The sequence below is a fragment of the Bos taurus genome, chromosome 9 (assembly GCF_002263795.3).
Source record: "Bos taurus isolate L1 Dominette 01449 registration number 42190680 breed Hereford chromosome 9, ARS-UCD2.0, whole genome shotgun sequence".
NCBI classification, from domain to species: Eukaryota; Metazoa; Chordata; class Mammalia; order Artiodactyla; family Bovidae; genus Bos; species Bos taurus.
In genome coordinates this window covers 60,409,565-60,427,063 of record NC_037336.1, presented here as the reverse complement: position 1 = coordinate 60,427,063, position 17,499 = coordinate 60,409,565, and the positions used below count along the sequence as shown (strand labels likewise).

The 17,499-nt window shown below is 41.1% G+C and overlaps 1 protein-coding gene across 2 annotated transcripts in view; it reads right to left on the bottom strand.

Moving 5' to 3' along the window:
* MDN1 (midasin AAA ATPase 1) overlaps window positions 1–16,798 on the bottom strand; it is a 140,144-nt gene extending 123,346 nt beyond the window's left edge. The window contains exons 1-3 of one of the 2 annotated variants that reach the window (XM_005210876.5): window positions 16,513–16,798; window positions 8,625–8,851; window positions 262–486 (exon numbers count right to left, since the gene is read on the bottom strand). In XM_005210876.5, coding sequence (XP_005210933.2) covers window positions 262–486; window positions 8,625–8,851; window positions 16,513–16,614 — 554 coding nt within the window. In that variant the 5' untranslated portion in view covers window positions 16,615–16,798. The remainder of the gene's footprint in view (window positions 1–261; window positions 487–8,624; window positions 8,852–16,512) is intronic. The other variant, NM_001206168.3, reaches the window with a different exon arrangement.
* Between the last annotated feature and the right edge of the window lie 701 nt (window positions 16,799–17,499).

The window sequence follows — 17,499 nt, the reverse complement described above, 5'->3', positions numbered from 1 at the left end:
ATGGAATTTAACACAGGGAAGGGTAGAAATCACAAATTGGGCACAGTGAATTCACTTGATGGAACATAAGAACAATGGAATTCCACTCATATCATCTGATTTCCCTCTGAAATGACACATGAAAGGGAGCAAAAACCCCAAAGGCACCAGAACAAAAACAACGTTATTTAAACGGTTTCCTTCTCCTCCTCACGCACACAACTCCAGGTCTAGTATAGTCTTCTATACTAGAAGAACAGGAACAGTCCACCAGCTACGTACCAGCGGACCAAGGTGTCGTGGCTCCTGAGGAGTGGGACACATACACTCCAGTCCCAGAGGTCCCGGAACACAGACTGCTCTTGCTGCAGAAACTTGTAAGCTGCCTCCATTAAGTCCCGAAGTTTCATCCGCCTGCGCCCATACCGGACTGGATTTGCATCTGAACTCTCTAGAAAGAGCCTCTGAAAGACTGGAGATGTGTCCTTGAAATATCTCAGGGCAAACCTTCAGAAAGAAAGAGTTTTTAATTGGTTGGTAAGAATATGATAGCATATATATATATATATCCATTTTTTAATGGAATAAAACGACAGAATGTCATGGTAACTCTCAAGAGTTTACAAGCCAAAAAGAGATGAATGCTTAACGCCACCTAGTCCTAAGATTGTATTCTGCTTGAGTTCAGGAACCAGAATTGCAGCATGAGATATCTGACAGGAAACCAAAACCACAAGAACTTATCACAAGTGTTTACTACTAAAAATACACTCATTTTCAACAAGTATTTATTGACTTCTCACTATGAGTCAGACACTGTTTCAGACACCGTGTTAAGTCCTGGAGGTACAAAACCAAGCAGATACCTCCCCTGAGGGAGCTTGCTATCTAGGAAGGAAGGGAGTCACAGAAACAAAGTGAAGCACGAAGAACATGAATTCAACTGAACCTGAGAAAGTCAACAAGAGATGCTTTGGTTGCATCTTAAAAGATGAAGAGGAGATCTTCATGAAACACAAAGGTAGTAAGACTGGAAAAGAGGGACCAAAAGCTACAGGACATACAGAAAATAACAACAGCGATAGTAAGTCCTTCTATATAAGTAATTACTTTTAATGTAACTAGTTTACTCCCAGTCAAAAGACACAGATTGAATGGATTTTAAAAAAAAACAGCATCAGACAATATGCTATGTACAAGAAACCCACTCTGGATCTAAGGCTACACATATGTTGAAAGTGAGGAGATGAAAAAAAAAAAAAAAACCTATGCAAATGGTAATCCAAAGGGAGTAGGAATGACTATATTGATATCAGTCAAACAGGCTTTAAATATATGGAATAATACGAAAGAAAATCAATAAGGAAACAGAGAACTTGAACAATACTACAGAGGGAAGGGATCTAACAGGCATGTACAGAATACTCTATCCAACAACAGAAGAATATATATTCTTCTCACATGCACATGGAACATTCTCCAGAATACAGCACATGTAAGGACCCAAAACAACTCTCAGAAGACTTCAAAGTACTGAAATGACACACAATACCTTTTGTATAATTATCCAAATTACAATGGAATGAAACTAGAAACCAAGAGCAGAAAGAAAACTGGAAAATCCTCAAATACATGGAAATTAAACAACACACTCTTAGACAACTGATGGATCAAATAAGTTACAAGGAAAATTAGAGAGGACTTTGAAAGAAATGAAAAGAAAAATACAACACACCAAAACCTATGGAATACAACAAAAGCAATGCTGAGAGCAAACTTTATAGCTACAAACATGTATACTTAAAAAGATCTTAAGCTAACAACCTAACTTTATACCTCAAATAACAAAAAAAAAAAAAGAATAAACCCAAAGCTAACAAAAGGAAATAATAAAGACTAAAAGCAGAGACAGAAACTAGAAAAGCAACAGGGAAAAATAATCAACAAAACTAACAATTGGTTTTTGAACAGATCAAGAAAAGTGATAAACTCTGAGGTTAACTAAGAAAAAAATAAAAGATTCAAAAAACAACAATCAGGGGACTTCTCTGGAGGTCCAGTGGTTAGGACTCCATGCTCCCAATGCAGGGAGCACGGGTTCCATCCTTGGTTGGGGAACTAAGATCTCACAAACAAAAAAAAAACTCACACAAAAAAACAACAATCAGAAATGAAAGAGGGGACATTATGGATGCCACAAAAATAAAACAGATTACAAGGAACACAGTGAGGGAATTTCCTGGAGATTGGACTCTGCGCTTCCACTGCAGGGGGGCATGGGTTTCATCACTGGTCAGGGAACTAAGATCCTGCATCCCACGCAGTGTGGCCAGAAAATAAAGATTCAGTTGTGGCTTGGAAGGGAGCCATGGCAGGAGTGTGTGAAGGGGCAGCGGTGTGGGGGGGGCCGGCAGGGGACGGGGAAAGGTGGGCTGGTGTCAGCAGCACATGTGGAACCAACAAGCAGCAGCAAATATGTAGGCAGATAAGCAGTAACCAAGTCATCAACCTGATCCACGAGGCCTTTGAGGATAAGGGGACATGAACAGAGTGGACTGGCAACGGCCATAAGCCTGTGCGGCAAGTGGAGGAAGAGACTGTGGTTCACTGGAAGCATGCAAAAAGAGTCCTGGTTGATATTCCCTGCTGAACTTAGTTGACTACAGTACCCTTTTCTCTAGAGACCCATAATTTTTAGAGAGTGCTCTAAAATTCTGATCTAACCAATGGTGGATGGACCAATAAAGCACACTTAGCCAGAGAATAACAAAATCAGTTCTTCCCTAGACAAAATTCGAGAATATGGAGAATGATCTCTTTCCAAGGATAAGACTAAGAGTCGTAAACTCTAAAATGCAACAAGGAACACCATTCCTGTTAAATATCTAATCTTGGATGAGTCACTTACTTGGGCAACTCGTCACACTCTTTCACGCATCTAGAGGGAAGACCTGGAGTTCAGTTCTGGCCTCGACATTTAGAACAACTTAGTTCACTCAGCTAACCCCTCTGAAGATCTGAAATGGAACTAACAGAGCCTGAATAGGTCACAGTACAAAGATCAAAAAGATAATGCTTATCTACTTACTTTAACATCCATACTAAAATACCACCATTCAGTTCCAAAATCCACACTCCTAATTCCCACAGCAGATCCACAAAATTTTCATGCTCAAGGATGTTGCGGAGAAGGCAATGGCACCCCACTCCAGTACTCTTGCCTGGAAAATCCCACGGACGGAGGAGCCTGGTAGGCTATAGTCTATGGGGTCGCACAGAGTCGGACACGACTGAAGGGACTTAGCAGCAGCAGCAGCAGCAAGGATGTTCAATGTCTTATTATACATCAAAAATTCAGAAAACAACCTAATTGCCCAACAAAGGGATAAGAAGTGATAAAATACTACACAACTTTTTTAAGTTTTATTTACTGAGGCAAAGATAGCCATATGTGATTAAATTTAAAAACAAGATTCAGGTTAAAAATTATAGTATGTATTTTTATTAGAATTAGTATGTAAACAAATGTTTTTAAATTATATTAAAATTGTATTTTAAAAATATGTGCACAAATGTTCTAAAATTTGCTGTTGTAATGGTTTCATCTATCTGCAAATATATAAAAACCCAGTGAATTGTACACTTTTGTGGTATATAAACTACATCTCAATAAAGCAATTTTTCAAATATATGCACATAAAAATCGACGTGCACACTCTCAGATGGGTGTAACTATAAGAAAAAGAAAAGGGATTTGGGAGAAAAAAATACCAAATTAATAATACCAAATTATCTCTGAACAGCAGAATTTCAGGGTGGAGAGAACCTTTTGTTTTTTACAATTTTATATTGAGTGTTACTTGAATATAGTGCTTCTGTAATCAAAAGATCATATTCTCTCTCTCAGAAGAATGCTACCAGAATTCTCAGAGGGAGAAAGGAAATTTAAAACTAAGTATGTGTTACCTTTCCAGCACTCCTGAACACAGTTTTGAAGCAGAGGTGTATAAAAGCATAACTACTTTTGGTTTCTCCTTCAGTTCTATGCAAGCCTGATTTCAGCATGACTGTCCATACAGCACTGTACACACGAAGCATGCTCTCCCACAGCATTCTATCTGCTAGTGTTCACAAAAGACCATTACTAGGCCCACCCATTGTTGCTCTTTCCAATCAAAGACAGAGCACTGATGTGGAGCTACATGTCCAGGACAAACTGACAGCAAATGAGAAACTGAAGCCAAGAAATTAACCTAGTGCAACCCAAATCAACTTGGGTGATTATCACATCCTTGGGGGATGTGATCCAAGACCCCGGGTGGATGCCTGTAACCATGGACAGTGCTGAACTCCATACACACAGTTTTTTCCTATACATACATTTTTATGATAATGTTTAATTTATAAATCAGCCACAGGATATCCAAATTGTCAGCATCACTACTCTCCTGCTTTGGGGCCATTATTAAGTAAAATAAAGGTTACCTGAACACAAGCACTTCAACACCACGGCCCACGTGGCTACTAAGTGACAAGTGGGTGGGCAGCAAATATAGCATGGATACGCTAGAAAAAGAGATGCTTCACGCTCCAGGCAAGACAGTACAAGACTCCATCAAACTACTCAGAACAGCATGCAACTTACAACCTATCAACTGTCTCCGGAATTTCTCACTTAATTTTTTTGGATATGGTTGACTTCAGGCAACTGAAACCATGGGAAATGAAACCACTGATAACAAAACCACAGATAAAGGAGGAATGCTGTATTCTTTTCCTCCTGGGAAAATAAATATAATCATTAGCTGTAACATGCTGTTCAGATCAAGTTCTATATAAATCAGTCAACAAATACATGAATGAGGATGAGTGGGCAGCACCACAAAGTAGGAAAAACGAGCGTGAGCTCTGGAGGCAGCCAAACCTAGGACTGAATTCCAGCTCTGCCACTTTTTAGTAAGGGGACTTAGGGCAAGTTATTTAGGAGTGGTTGTTCTTCATCACTAATGAAAGACAGCTTTCACAAGAGTTGCAAGCCATGGCTGAAAGGACGATGTGTTAAAAGGACTTGCAAGAATGAGGGAGCGGGGAAAAACAAGAAAGGGGGAGAGCAAACAAACAAAAAGCAAAGGACTAAAAGATGCAAAATATAACAGTAAGGTACAATCAGAACTTAAGAATAAGGTTACACTCCTGAGAGAACACTAAAGGGGAAAAAAAAAATCAACACATAATGTGTACATTGGGGGCTTCCCTGGTGGCTCCTTGGTAACGAATACACCTGTCAATGCAGGATACACAGGTTTGATCTCTGAGTCAGAAAGATCTCCTGGAGAAGGAAATGGTAACCCGCTCCAGTATTCTATCTGGGAAAATCCTATGGACAGAGGAGCCGGGGGTCGCAAAAGAGTCAAACACAACTAAGTGACTAAGCAACAACAACGTAGTACCTTAGCCATCTGGAGCCATTTACAAAGTGACAGCCGAAGAAATCTGGGAACACAGGAACCAAGCCAGGAACAGGACTAGACGATTTTTTAAAATTAGAACTTTGAAACCAAAACTAGTATATCAGAATAGAGAAAGCACCGACAGACCAAGAGTCTTCTCAGAGTACTGACAAAGAATCTGCCAAAGAGTAAAAAACGCACTGAAGCACTGAAGATGCAGAAACGGTAATGAATAACAACAACAAAGTGGTAATTATGTGAGGTAATGGCTGTATTAACTGTTACTGTAGTAAATATCTTGCAATATGTATCTCAAATCGCCACAGTGTACACCTTCAATTTATACAAAAATGTTTTATCTCAATTATATCTCAAGAAAGCTGAGGGGGAGGAGGGATCAGTAATGCATGCTGCTAAGTCACTTCAGTCGTGTCTGACTCTGTGCGACCCCATAGACAGAAGCCCACCAGGCTCCCCTGTCCTGGGATTCTCCAGGCAAGAACACTGGAGTGGGTTGCCATTTCCTTCTCCAATGTGTGAAAGTGAAAAGTGAAAGGGAAGTCGCTCAGTCGTGTCCGACTCTCAGCAACCCCACGGACTGCAGCCTTCCAGGCTCCTCCGTCCATGGGATTTTCCAGGCAAGAGTACTGGAGTGGGGTACCATTGCCTTCTCCGAGTAATGCATAAGCAAGGGAATAAAAAGAAAGACCTTGTTACTACTGAGATACCTGATGGAAACTCCAAATAGGTAGGCACCCTGGCCTCAGAAAGAGGTGTGATCTGGAAAATGAATGTCATTACAATAAGAGGAAGCCTGACTGGGTTCCTCCCCTCCAGTCTCTCTCATAGATTTTCATCCCCATCCCATCTCTCATCTCTTCATTCTTCCCTCCTTACTCTTCCTCCACAATTTGACAGTAGGAAACACTATTTCCAAGAGGATAACACACTCATTTTTCTTAATTTAATGACTTCTTGCTCCCCTTAAGTAGTTGGCTCACACCTCTATTAACATATTGCAGCCTGTTGTTTCCAAGTACAACAACTCATAATGTGTGACTTGCTCACTCCCACCATGTGACCCAGAGCTCAAAGGGAGGACTCCTATATTTATCTACTGAATGAATGACTGCATCCTATCTAGAAATATTAGGTATAATCCTAATACATTAGGTAATTTCCTCCAGAGGAAATTTAGAGCACAAGTGAAACTAATCAGCTACGTTTTTTTAAACTAAAAATCAAAATCCCATTCCACATCATGACCTATAGTTCACTGTATGTCCTTCCTGACTCTTCATTCACACACATTTACACATGGTGCTTTCGTTTTTCTTTTTTTGCTTATCTTTAAGTTACTCTAACACGGGCACATTATATAATTTTTGGAACAAGGTGGGAGCATAAATAAAACCTACTGCCTTGGCAAAATGAAAAGAAAAAGTAATGGTGCCTCACATTCATTTAATAAGAACATAAAATTGAAGCTGATGGGAAACCAGATGTAGCTACTCTATCATTTTAGTGATTCTCAAACACAATCTGAAAACACTCTACCACTAAGGCTCAAGAGAAGTGGGAGTTCAGTTACTCACAGGTCAACCCTACAGGGTAAGCAGAGAACAGTCAGCACATCTTGTGAAACAGGACCACAGTCAAGTACACCTATGTGATGAAAGCAGCCAGTGAGGCCACACTCTGGATCCTCAATCAACCCAGAGAATAGGTTCCTGACACCACGTATGATGGTGATTTTTAACTCTGCTCTGTATGTTTTAGTTCCCTCAAACAACTAGGCCCATTTTTTTCCTCCTCTTTTAGAAAAGCTTACACAAATCACAGTTCCCTCAAGTCTTCATTTCTTATTCCCTCATCAAAGGATCAGACTAGAGATCATACTTGCAGGAAAGCCATACTTACAGCAAACTTATTATGTTGATGAAGACTAATAAGAAGGGATGCTCTACTGAGTGAAGTCAGATACGAGAAAAACAATGTCACATGATATTGCTTATGTGTAGAATCTTAAAAAAAAAAATGGTACCGACGAACCTATTTATAAAACAGAATTTGAGTCACAGATATAGAGAACTTATGATTACCAAGGGGAAAAGGAGGTTGGGGGGATAAATTGGGAGACTGATATTAACGTATATACAACACTATATTTAAAACAGATAATAAAAACATACTTTACAGCACAGGGAAGTCTTTGATATTCTGTAATGATCTATATGGGAATGGAGTCTGGAAGAGAATGGATATATGCATGTACATGGCTGATTCAGGCTTCCCTTGTGACTCAGCTGATATAGAACCTGCCTGCAACATGGGAGACCTGGGTTAGGAAGATCCCCTGGAGAAGGGAATGGCTACCCACTCCAGTATTCTGGCCTGGAAAATCCCAAGGACTCCATGGAATCGCAAAGAGTCGGACACAACTGAGCGACTTTCACTCACACTCACTTAGTTGCCTCTTGTGACTATTCCACACAAACCTATCAATTTGAGAAAACCAGGTGCAGCGGCACGTGTCTACAGAACCAGCTAGTTGGAAGCTGAGGAAGGAAGATGGCTTGAGCGAGGAGTTCTGGGCTGTGAGACACTCTGCCCACTGGGCGTCTACACTAAGTCTGGCTCACTGGGATGACCCCAAGGGAACAAGAGACCACCAGACTGCCTAAGGAAGGGTGAACCAGCCTGAGCTGGACAGACAGGAAGTGAAATGAGAAATGCATTAGAATCCAGTTCTAACACAACTTCTTATCATACTTTGGATGTGAACAGATTTATAGAAAGTGGGAAGAGACATGAGAGATCTTGTAACCCATCCCCTACAGCTGCTCCAGCAAGAATCTCACACATCTGAAGTGGATGCTGTAAGAGCCTCAGCTAAAACTCATTTAAATCCATCTTATATGCCTTTCTTGCCAGATGACAGAATCCTTGAGGGTAGGGGAGATATCCTGGTCATATTCTCCAGACCTATCTTGATGACCAAGACTTCAAACCTAGTAAATGGTCACTGAATTGAGCTGGATAAATGGCTTCTTCTGTGACTATTTTTATAAAACACTCCTTTATCCCCTTTCTATATTTCCCCTCCTCATCTCAGCTCAGACCCCTCCTTACTTCCAGCAGAGTGTGGGGTCTACCATCTCAAGGAGAAACATGAAGAATAAAACCGTTACTCACGGGAGGACGTCAGGATGGTTACCAATGAGTTTGCTCATTGACACACAGAGCCGTTCGTGTAAATCATGGTTGACTTGGCCTCCGGCTTTAATGGCTTCAGCATTCCTTTCCAACAAATCCAAAAGGAGAGGGCGCAGCTGCCGGCTAATCAGCACAGTACAGTCCTTATCCAGAAGTAACTGTGCTAAGGTAGTCAAGATACACTGGCGATCTTGAGGTGTCCACACCTGAGAAAGGCAAAACAAATTCATTTGTGACTGCTACAGAACAGAGTCCTAGCTTATATTCAATTTCCAGACTTCATAACTGAGTTTATTTTACAAAACATAGTGGGGTTTCTTTGCAACAGGACTAGTGAATCAAATGTAAACAGAAAGTGAAAGTCGCTCAGTTGTGTCTGATTCTTTGCCAACCCATGGACTACACAAATCCATGGAATTCTCCAGGCCAGAATACTGGAGTGGATAGCCTTTCCCTTCTCCAGGAGATCTTCCCCACCCAGGGATCGAACCCAGGTCTCTCACATTGTAAGTGGACGCTTTACCAGCTGAGCCACAAGGAAAGCCCCAATCAAACGTAAAGGCTGTAACAAATAAGTTTCAGCCCACTGGGGTTTGAGGTAAAAGGACTGACATCAGGATTCCATGTAAAATGATCGATAGCTTCAGCTTCCTTAAAAAAGAATCAGTTGCAGAGTCATAACAGATCTGTTGCAGAGTCATAATAGTTTCCAGGGAATCCAGTGCTTCCCCCAACTCCTTTGTCTGAAAGGAAAACAGTAGTTAAATGACGAAAAAGTACAGTTAGTATGCAAAACTGCCAACTCTCTTGAGGAAAGAATAGATATAAGAAATCAATTCCTGGAAATGAATGAAGATACATCCCCATGAAGACATCAGACTTTAATAAACAAGACGGGTCTAAAGCAGACAGGCACACTTTGATATACAAGATGAAATAAACCACAAAGTTCTAGTGTTTGGGACCAGAATGTCCATGAACATAAAAAGGAAACTGAAAAGTATGAAAAATGTCTCATATTGCTAGTGTGTAAGCAGTTCTGCACAACCCTTGCCAGGCAATGTGACAGTGGGTTTAAATTACCTGAGGGGCATACCCTCTGACCCACCAAGCCCAATGCTATGAATTTACAGCCTAAAGAGTTTGATACTAAATGGTTACCTATAAGAGTACAGCTGGAACACAACCTAAATACCATATTCAAAAATACTGTAACTTTTTCCAAAGTTTCAAAGCTGTTCTTGTGTGTAGTATTAATATCTTATTCCATTTTACTTCTTACTAGTTTTTACTGTATGAATGTACCACAACTTGTTTATCCATTCGCATGTTGATAGATATCTGCACTGTTTGCACCTATCTTCAATAAAGCTACCATGAACATTCATGTACAAAAGATTTATGGACATATTTTCATGACTTTTATTTTCTGGCCATGACATGTGGCAAGAAGGATCTTAGTCCCCAATCAGGGATTGAACCTTGGCCCTCAGCAGTGAAAACACAGAGTCCTAACCACTGAAACACCAGGGAATTGTCTAAATTATGATTTTTAATTTTAAAAAAAATTTAAGAAATTTCTTGGGCTTCCCTGGTGGCTCAAACGGTAAAGAACGTTCCTGCAATGCAGGCGACCTGGGTTCAATCCCTGGGTCAGGAAGATCCCTTGGAGAAGGGAAAGGCAACCCACTCCACTATTCTTGCCTGGAGAACCTGGTGATCAGAGGAGCCTGGTGGGCTACAGTCCATGGGGTCACAAAGAGTCAGACACTCAATGTTTAACAGAAGTTGTTTTCCAAAGTAGTTGTAACATTTCACATCCCCACCAGCAATGTCTGAGTGCTTCAGCTGCTATATAAATTCACAAATACACAGTACTATTAGTCTTAATTTTAGCCATTCTAGTGGAGGTGGAGTGGTATATGGTATAAAGTGTCTAACAGCCACTCATTTATCTTCTGTGATGTAATTTGTTCAAATCTTTTACCCATTTTTAAATGGGGTTGTTCCTGTATTAACCATGATGGTTTCTGTAGATCCTCTATATCAGCTTGAGGAAGTTCTGTTCTATTCGTACTTTGTTTTTCTCCTGAATGAGCTTGTTAATTGGCATTCCTCCAACGCCCTTATCATCTAAATTGTCTAATATATTGGCATAACATTTTTCATAGTAGTCACTTATCTTTCTATTCTTTTTAAAATCTGTAATGGTGGCCTTTTTCCATTCCTAATAATTTGGATTCTTCACTTTTATTCTTGGTCAATCTTTTCAAAGAATCAACTTCTGGTTTCAATAGTTTCCTATACAGTTTATCCATTTCCTATTTCATTCATTCCCGCTGTTAGCTTTATTATTCTCTTCCCTCTAATTATTTTGGATGTAATTTCCTCTTTTTTTAGTATTTCACAAGGTGGAGGCTTAAGAAATATCACTAATTTCAAACCATGTTTTTCTTTTATTCATATATTTCACATGTTATGAATTTCCTTCTAATTGTAGCTACAATCACAAATTGTTTAAATTATAATACAGTTCAAAATTTTTGATTCTCCCAGAGATTTCTTCTCTGATCATAAGTTTCTTTAAATTTTCTTACTTAATTTCTAACATTTAGGGATTTTTCCTTATTTAACATATTATTTAACTTATATGCAGAGTACATCATTTGAAATGCCAGGCTGGATGAAGCACAAGCTGGAATCAAGACTGCCAGGAGAAACATCAATAACCTCAGATACGCAGATGACACCACCCTTATGGCAGAAAGCAAAGAAGAACTAAAGAGCCTCTTGATGAAAGTGAAAGAGGAGAGTGAAAAAGTTGGCTTAAAACTCAACATTCAGAAAATTAAGATCATGGCATCTGGTCCCATCACTTTATGGCAAATAGATGGGAAACAATGGGAACAGAGACTTTATTTTGGGGGCTCCAAAATCACTGCAGATGGTGACTGCAGCCATGAAATTAAAAGAAGCTTGCTCCTTGGAAGAAAAGCTATGACCAACCTAGACAGCATTTTAAAAAGCAGAGATATTACTTTGCCAGCAAAGGTCCGTCTAGTCAAAGCTATGGTTTTTCCAGTGGTCATGTATGGATGTGAGAGTTGGACTGTGAAGAAAGCTGAGTGCCAAAGAAGTGATGCTTTTGAACTGTGGTGTTGGAGAAGACTCTTGAGAGTCCCTCTGACTGCAAGGAGATCCAACCGGTCCATCCTAAAGGAAATTAGTCCTGAATACTCACTGGAAGGACTGATGCTGAAGCTCCAACACTTGGCCACCTAATGTGATGAACTGACTCACTGGAAAAGACCTTGATGCTGGGAAAGACTGAAGGCAGGGGGAGGGGGGACGACAGTGGATCCGGATCACCGACTCAATCAGACATGAGTTTGAGCAAACTCTGGGAGTTGGTGATGGACAGGGAAACCTTCCAGGCTGCGGTCCATGGGGTCGGGCAAAGAGTCAGACATAACTGAGCGACTGGACTGAACTGAAAGATTTTTCCCAGCATTATTTTGAGGGTTTCCCCCGCTAATTTCATCTCATTGAGATAACTGAATAAGCCTTTTATAATTTCAATTCTTCTAAATTTTTTGAGGTTTATTTAATGGCCCATCTTATGATCTATCTTGGTAAATGTTTCAGATGTGTAGAGCATATATTCTGGAATTATTGGGCACAGTATCCTATAATGCCAATTAGGTCAGGTTTGTTGATAGTGCTCAGGTCTTCTGTATCCTTACTAATTTTCTGTATTTGTACTATCAAGTACTGAGGTTACAGTATTAAAATTCTCCAATTATAACTGTGATTGTCTATTTTTCCTTTTCTATCACTTTCTGATTCATGTATTTTATTATTAGATCCATGCATATTTAGGTTTCTTTCTTAATTCTGAAATACTGACATTCAGGGCTGGATATGTTCCTTGCTGTGAAGGCTACCCTGTGTATTAAAAGACGTTTAGCAGCATCCCTGGTCTCTACACTCTACATGCCAAAAATATCCCCATCACAAGTTGTGAAAAATTTTAAAACGTCTCTAGATTTGCCCCAGAGAGTAAAATCCCCTGAGCTGAGAGTCATCAGGCAGGGGGGGGAAAAAAAAACACTTCAAAAAAGAAAATGGAAATAAGACTAACAGAAAATCAAGTTTCTTTTAAAAATTAAAAAAAATTCATATGCTATCTTAGAAAGATTAGATTTTGATTCTGGAAATAATGGAAAGCTTTTAGACAGAATAGTTCCATCTATGGGGTCACACAGAGTCGGACACGACTGAAGCGACTTAGCAGCAGCAGCAGCAGTGATAGATTCAGATTTGTCTTATTAATGATAACTTATATTAAGAGGCCAGAATAGGATGGGAGATAATAGCTAAAAGGAATAGGGGCTTCTTTTTGAAGTAATAAAAATGTTCAAAAATGGACTGTGATGACAGTTGTACATACCTGTGAACAGAGCAAAAGCCACTGAACTATATATTTAAGTGGATGAATTATATGGCATATGAATTATCTCTCAAAGCTGTCTTAAAAAGTTCTAATTCTAGCTCACATATATTGATTACTTTCTACCGGCCAGGCACTGTGGTAAGCTCCTCAAATGCATCATCTAGATTTCACAATCTTATTTATAGCCATAACAACAGCAACCACTTTTATAGACAACACTTACTGTACCCTAGGCACCTAACTCTCATAGCAACCCATGAAGTAGGTAACATTATCCCCATTTTACAGATAAGGAAACTGAAAAATAAAAAAAAGGGATAACGTCATAAAGCAGATAGTAGAACCAGGAATCACATCACAGGCTCCAGAATCTCTGCTTTTAACTACTCTGTAACTATTTAGCAACTATCACACATAATATGTATCAAGAAGCTGAGACCTAGGAGAGTTGAGCAACTTGTGGAAGGCCCCCAAAACAATGGTAACACACTCCAGTATTCTTGCCTAGGATATCCCATGGAGAGAGGAGTCTGGTGGGCTACCATCATCCATGGGGTCGCAAAAGGGCCAGACACAACTTAGTGAGTAAACAACAATAAGGAAAGAGAAGAGAAGGACTTCCTTGATGGTCCAGTGGTCGAGTCTGTGCTTTCACTGCAAAGGGAGTGGGTTCAATCCCTGGTAGGGGAACTAAGATCCCGCATGCCACATGCATTGCCAAAACACAAAACCAAAAAAGGAATCTGATCTGCACCCATCCTTCAGTCCCACTACCCACACATGCTCTCAAGCACTCTGCTCTTCCTCAACATAGACAGTGATCAAGGACATAAGATGTGATTCTGTGATTTACAGTAAAAGAAAAAAAAAAAAAACATAGTCTTTAAAACCCCACACCTGTCCAAGTACCTAAAACTCTGGGAATTTCCTGTGATGAGAGAAATATGCTACAGTAACGCAGTGACTTTCAGAAAGCAGCTAAACTGAGAGCCAATCATGTGATTAGAGGATTAGACCTTTCATTCCCATGCCTTGACCTCTGAGGAGGGCAGAGGGGCTAGAGATTAAGAGCTGAATCACCAATGGCCAAAGATTTAGTCTTTTGTGCCCGTGAAGGAAGCTTTCATAAAAACCCCAAAGAATGTGGTTCGGAGAGCTTCAGGGACGACTGTCCTGAAAAGTGAAATATTTCTCCAAGTTTTGTGAGCTGCTCTAGCAAATTAATCAAACCCAAGAAAGAATTTAGTGGAACCCCCAATTTATAGGCCAGCTGGTCAGAAGAGCAGGTAAGGGTGGGAGAAGTCTTTTAGGGTTAAGCCTTTACTCTGAAGGAACTGACACTTTCCACAGATAAACAGCATCAGAATTGAGTTAAATTATAGGACACCAGATGGTATCTGAGAATTGCTCGGTAATGCGAGAAAGAAAACCCACGTGCTGGAATTAAGAGTCAGAACTGTAGGATGCTAGTAGTAGTAAGGATGAAGAGAAAGACACAGATTCAATACCAAGAAAGGAAAATCAAGAGGACTTGGCTATATGTGACAGAAAAGGAGCAAAAAGAGTTGAGGACACTCAGTCTTCTCTAACAAGGGACTGGACAGAGAGACGGGGGTGTCACCAGCTGAGATGAAGAACAAAGGAAGCACATCCTAAAAATTTATTTCAGATCCCAAACTCCATGAGAAGTAAGGTTTCAAAATCTTTGCTGGGAGTTCCCTGGTGGTCTAGTGGTTAGGACCCCATGCTTTCACTGTCCAGGGCCGAGGTTCAATTTCTGGCAGGGGGAACTAAAATCACGAGGTTCAGTGGTGGGAAAAAAAGGTCTTTGCTCTCCAGTAAAAATCACTATTTTCCCAAATAGGAGAAAAATAGATAACAACACAATCAACTCTTCTCTGAGTGAAAGGCTTGAAATCATTACTGAAAATAGAAAGGAGCAAACCTGAAAGACATTTCTCAGATTGGATAGAATCTGAGACAGAGGAGAGACAAATGGAAAGTACAGGTGGTCGGAATCTTCTTAATTCAATTGGGCTTTCTAGTAGCTTTCAAGTCCCTCAACATTACTATATACAGTCTCAGAATCCACCTGAGTGGTTCCCACACTTCAAAATCTCAGATTCTCTTTTTTTAAAAAGGCTATGAACCATTTCCTCATTTTACTCCCAATACATAAGCACTAATTTTCTATCCAATTACTGTGAAGAACCATAAACAAACCTCCTGCTGTCAGTGGTCCAGGATCCCCAGCTTCAGAACCTCTGTTCTAAATGCAAGCCCACTTACAGAAAAATACTTCTAGCCATAATACATAGTTCAGGAGCCTGTCACCACAAACTCAGCTCATATAAATTGATTTTTTCATTAGTCCAGCCCATCAAAATTCAGTTTTCTTTCCAGACCTCCGTTAATGTTAATGATCCCTTCCTTGGGGGAAATCACAGGCCAGATAACCCCAGGCATATCTTCCACTACTTCCTCCCCTTTGCTATACACGTTCAATTTGTCATCAAACAGACATGCCTCTCCTGTTAGCTCAGGGCCTCTCCAGACTCGAAAAACTGCTGTTGCTTCCTTAGCAATAGGATATATATGTTCCAGACACCGGACTTAGGGGAAAAAAATTTATTTCCCCCGACTCTCAAGCTCACAGATGTGGTGGGGAAGCATAAAATAGAAAGTTAAAACGACAGGTGAAAAAATGCGTGATAAGGATCCTCAACTCAGCGAGATATCTGGTCAACGAGAGAAGGCTCTTAAAAGGTCAGAGCACCCATTTTTCAGAAAACTAATTCATAATTTCTATGGCTTACGAATTATGCCCTCGCTCTCGCTTGGCCCATCAGTTGTATTCTGTGTTTATGAACGTCTCCAAAAATAGACACGAAATACCTTGGGGGTCTGAGACGATAACGAATTTATCTGTATCCGCAAAGTGCCACACTGTGTCTTACTCCCAGCGGGAATACAATCAATACTTGTCAGTGGGCAGGAAAGTCAGAACAAGGCAGAAAGGAAACATCCACCCAAGCTAAGAGAGGGGGCTGAACTTGTCGGCACGCTTAAATAATACAAATGTCAAAAGGGCAAACATGCAACCTCAACTACCAAAAAAACCCCCCAAACACGTTTTTCTCTGAAAGTCACGTTTGGCGCACGCAGCCAGGGTGCTGCAAGGAAATAAATCGGTGGAGAGAAGGGAAGACTCTCCCATAGAATAAATAACAAAAGGCTCCTTCCAGGCTCCTCAAATGAGCGCGGACGCCTCCGCCACTGGCCAGCCTTGGGGAGGGGGCCAGAGTGACAAGACACCGCTCTCCAGTCCCCTGCGTCTTCCCGCAGGGCCATGGGGCACGCGCCAGGCGGTTGGTGGGGACGGCCCAACTCTTTCCCTCCCTCTCCTTCTCTTACCTGCTTGACCAAGAACCTGCCCAGCTCGCTACGACTCTTCTCGTTCTTGGCAGCGATTAACCGCAGCGGCGCGGCCGCCACATCCAGCAAGAGGTGCTCCATGATCACGGGTCCTCCGTCCCGGGCGGCCACAGGCGCTCCTTGCTTCGCGCTAAGAACCCCCGAGCCGCTGAGGTCCCCGCGCCGGAACTGCCACTAACTACGTCTCCAGTGAAAGCGGCCACCGCCGCTTCACCAGTACCTAGAGAGCGGCAGCAGCACACGTGGGGGGAGCACGCGGCGCTCTGCATCATCAGTCCGCGACCGCACCGACCAGCGATCGCGGTCCCGCCTCCTCGGCACCGGAAACGCGGGGCGTCAGTATCTATATACTTCCGGCATAGACGCCACCAGAAATAGCTTTTGCTGGTGGAGGATAAGGGTTACAATGATGGTAGATCCGGCGACAAAGAGTGGCGTGACAGCAATTCAGGAGAAGCTAGGGGGCCCCTAGGGCCGTGTGCCTACTATCCTCAGCCCGCCATGCTTCCTTCTGCCTCATCAGGCAAAAAGATCAGCTAGGAATGAAAAGCAGATTTACCCCCTCTAACCCATCAACTCCCCTTTTAGACGGTTGGCCTGTGGAAATTCACGCACAAGTGTAACAAGCATAGATAGCCCTCGCAGCAGTCTTATTATAAATATTGGATTTAAGTGTTAAGATGGGTGATGAAAGAAACTTTCACAATTTGAGATACAGAAAAGTCATTTGGGGTTATACATGCGTTAAGGTGAATTTTATGTTAAGGAAAATAGCCTCTTTGTGGCCTATCAAACATAAATTTTATATGTGCTCTAATTATTAAAGAGGAGCACACTGACAAGTAAAGAATGTCCATGTTAAAAATAAAGATTAAATGCCTTTCTTTCTGGGAGGCTAATGTTGGTCCTACTTTGATGATGATTTCCTTTTCCAGACTTCCTTTTCCAGTGTGTGTGTGTGTGTGT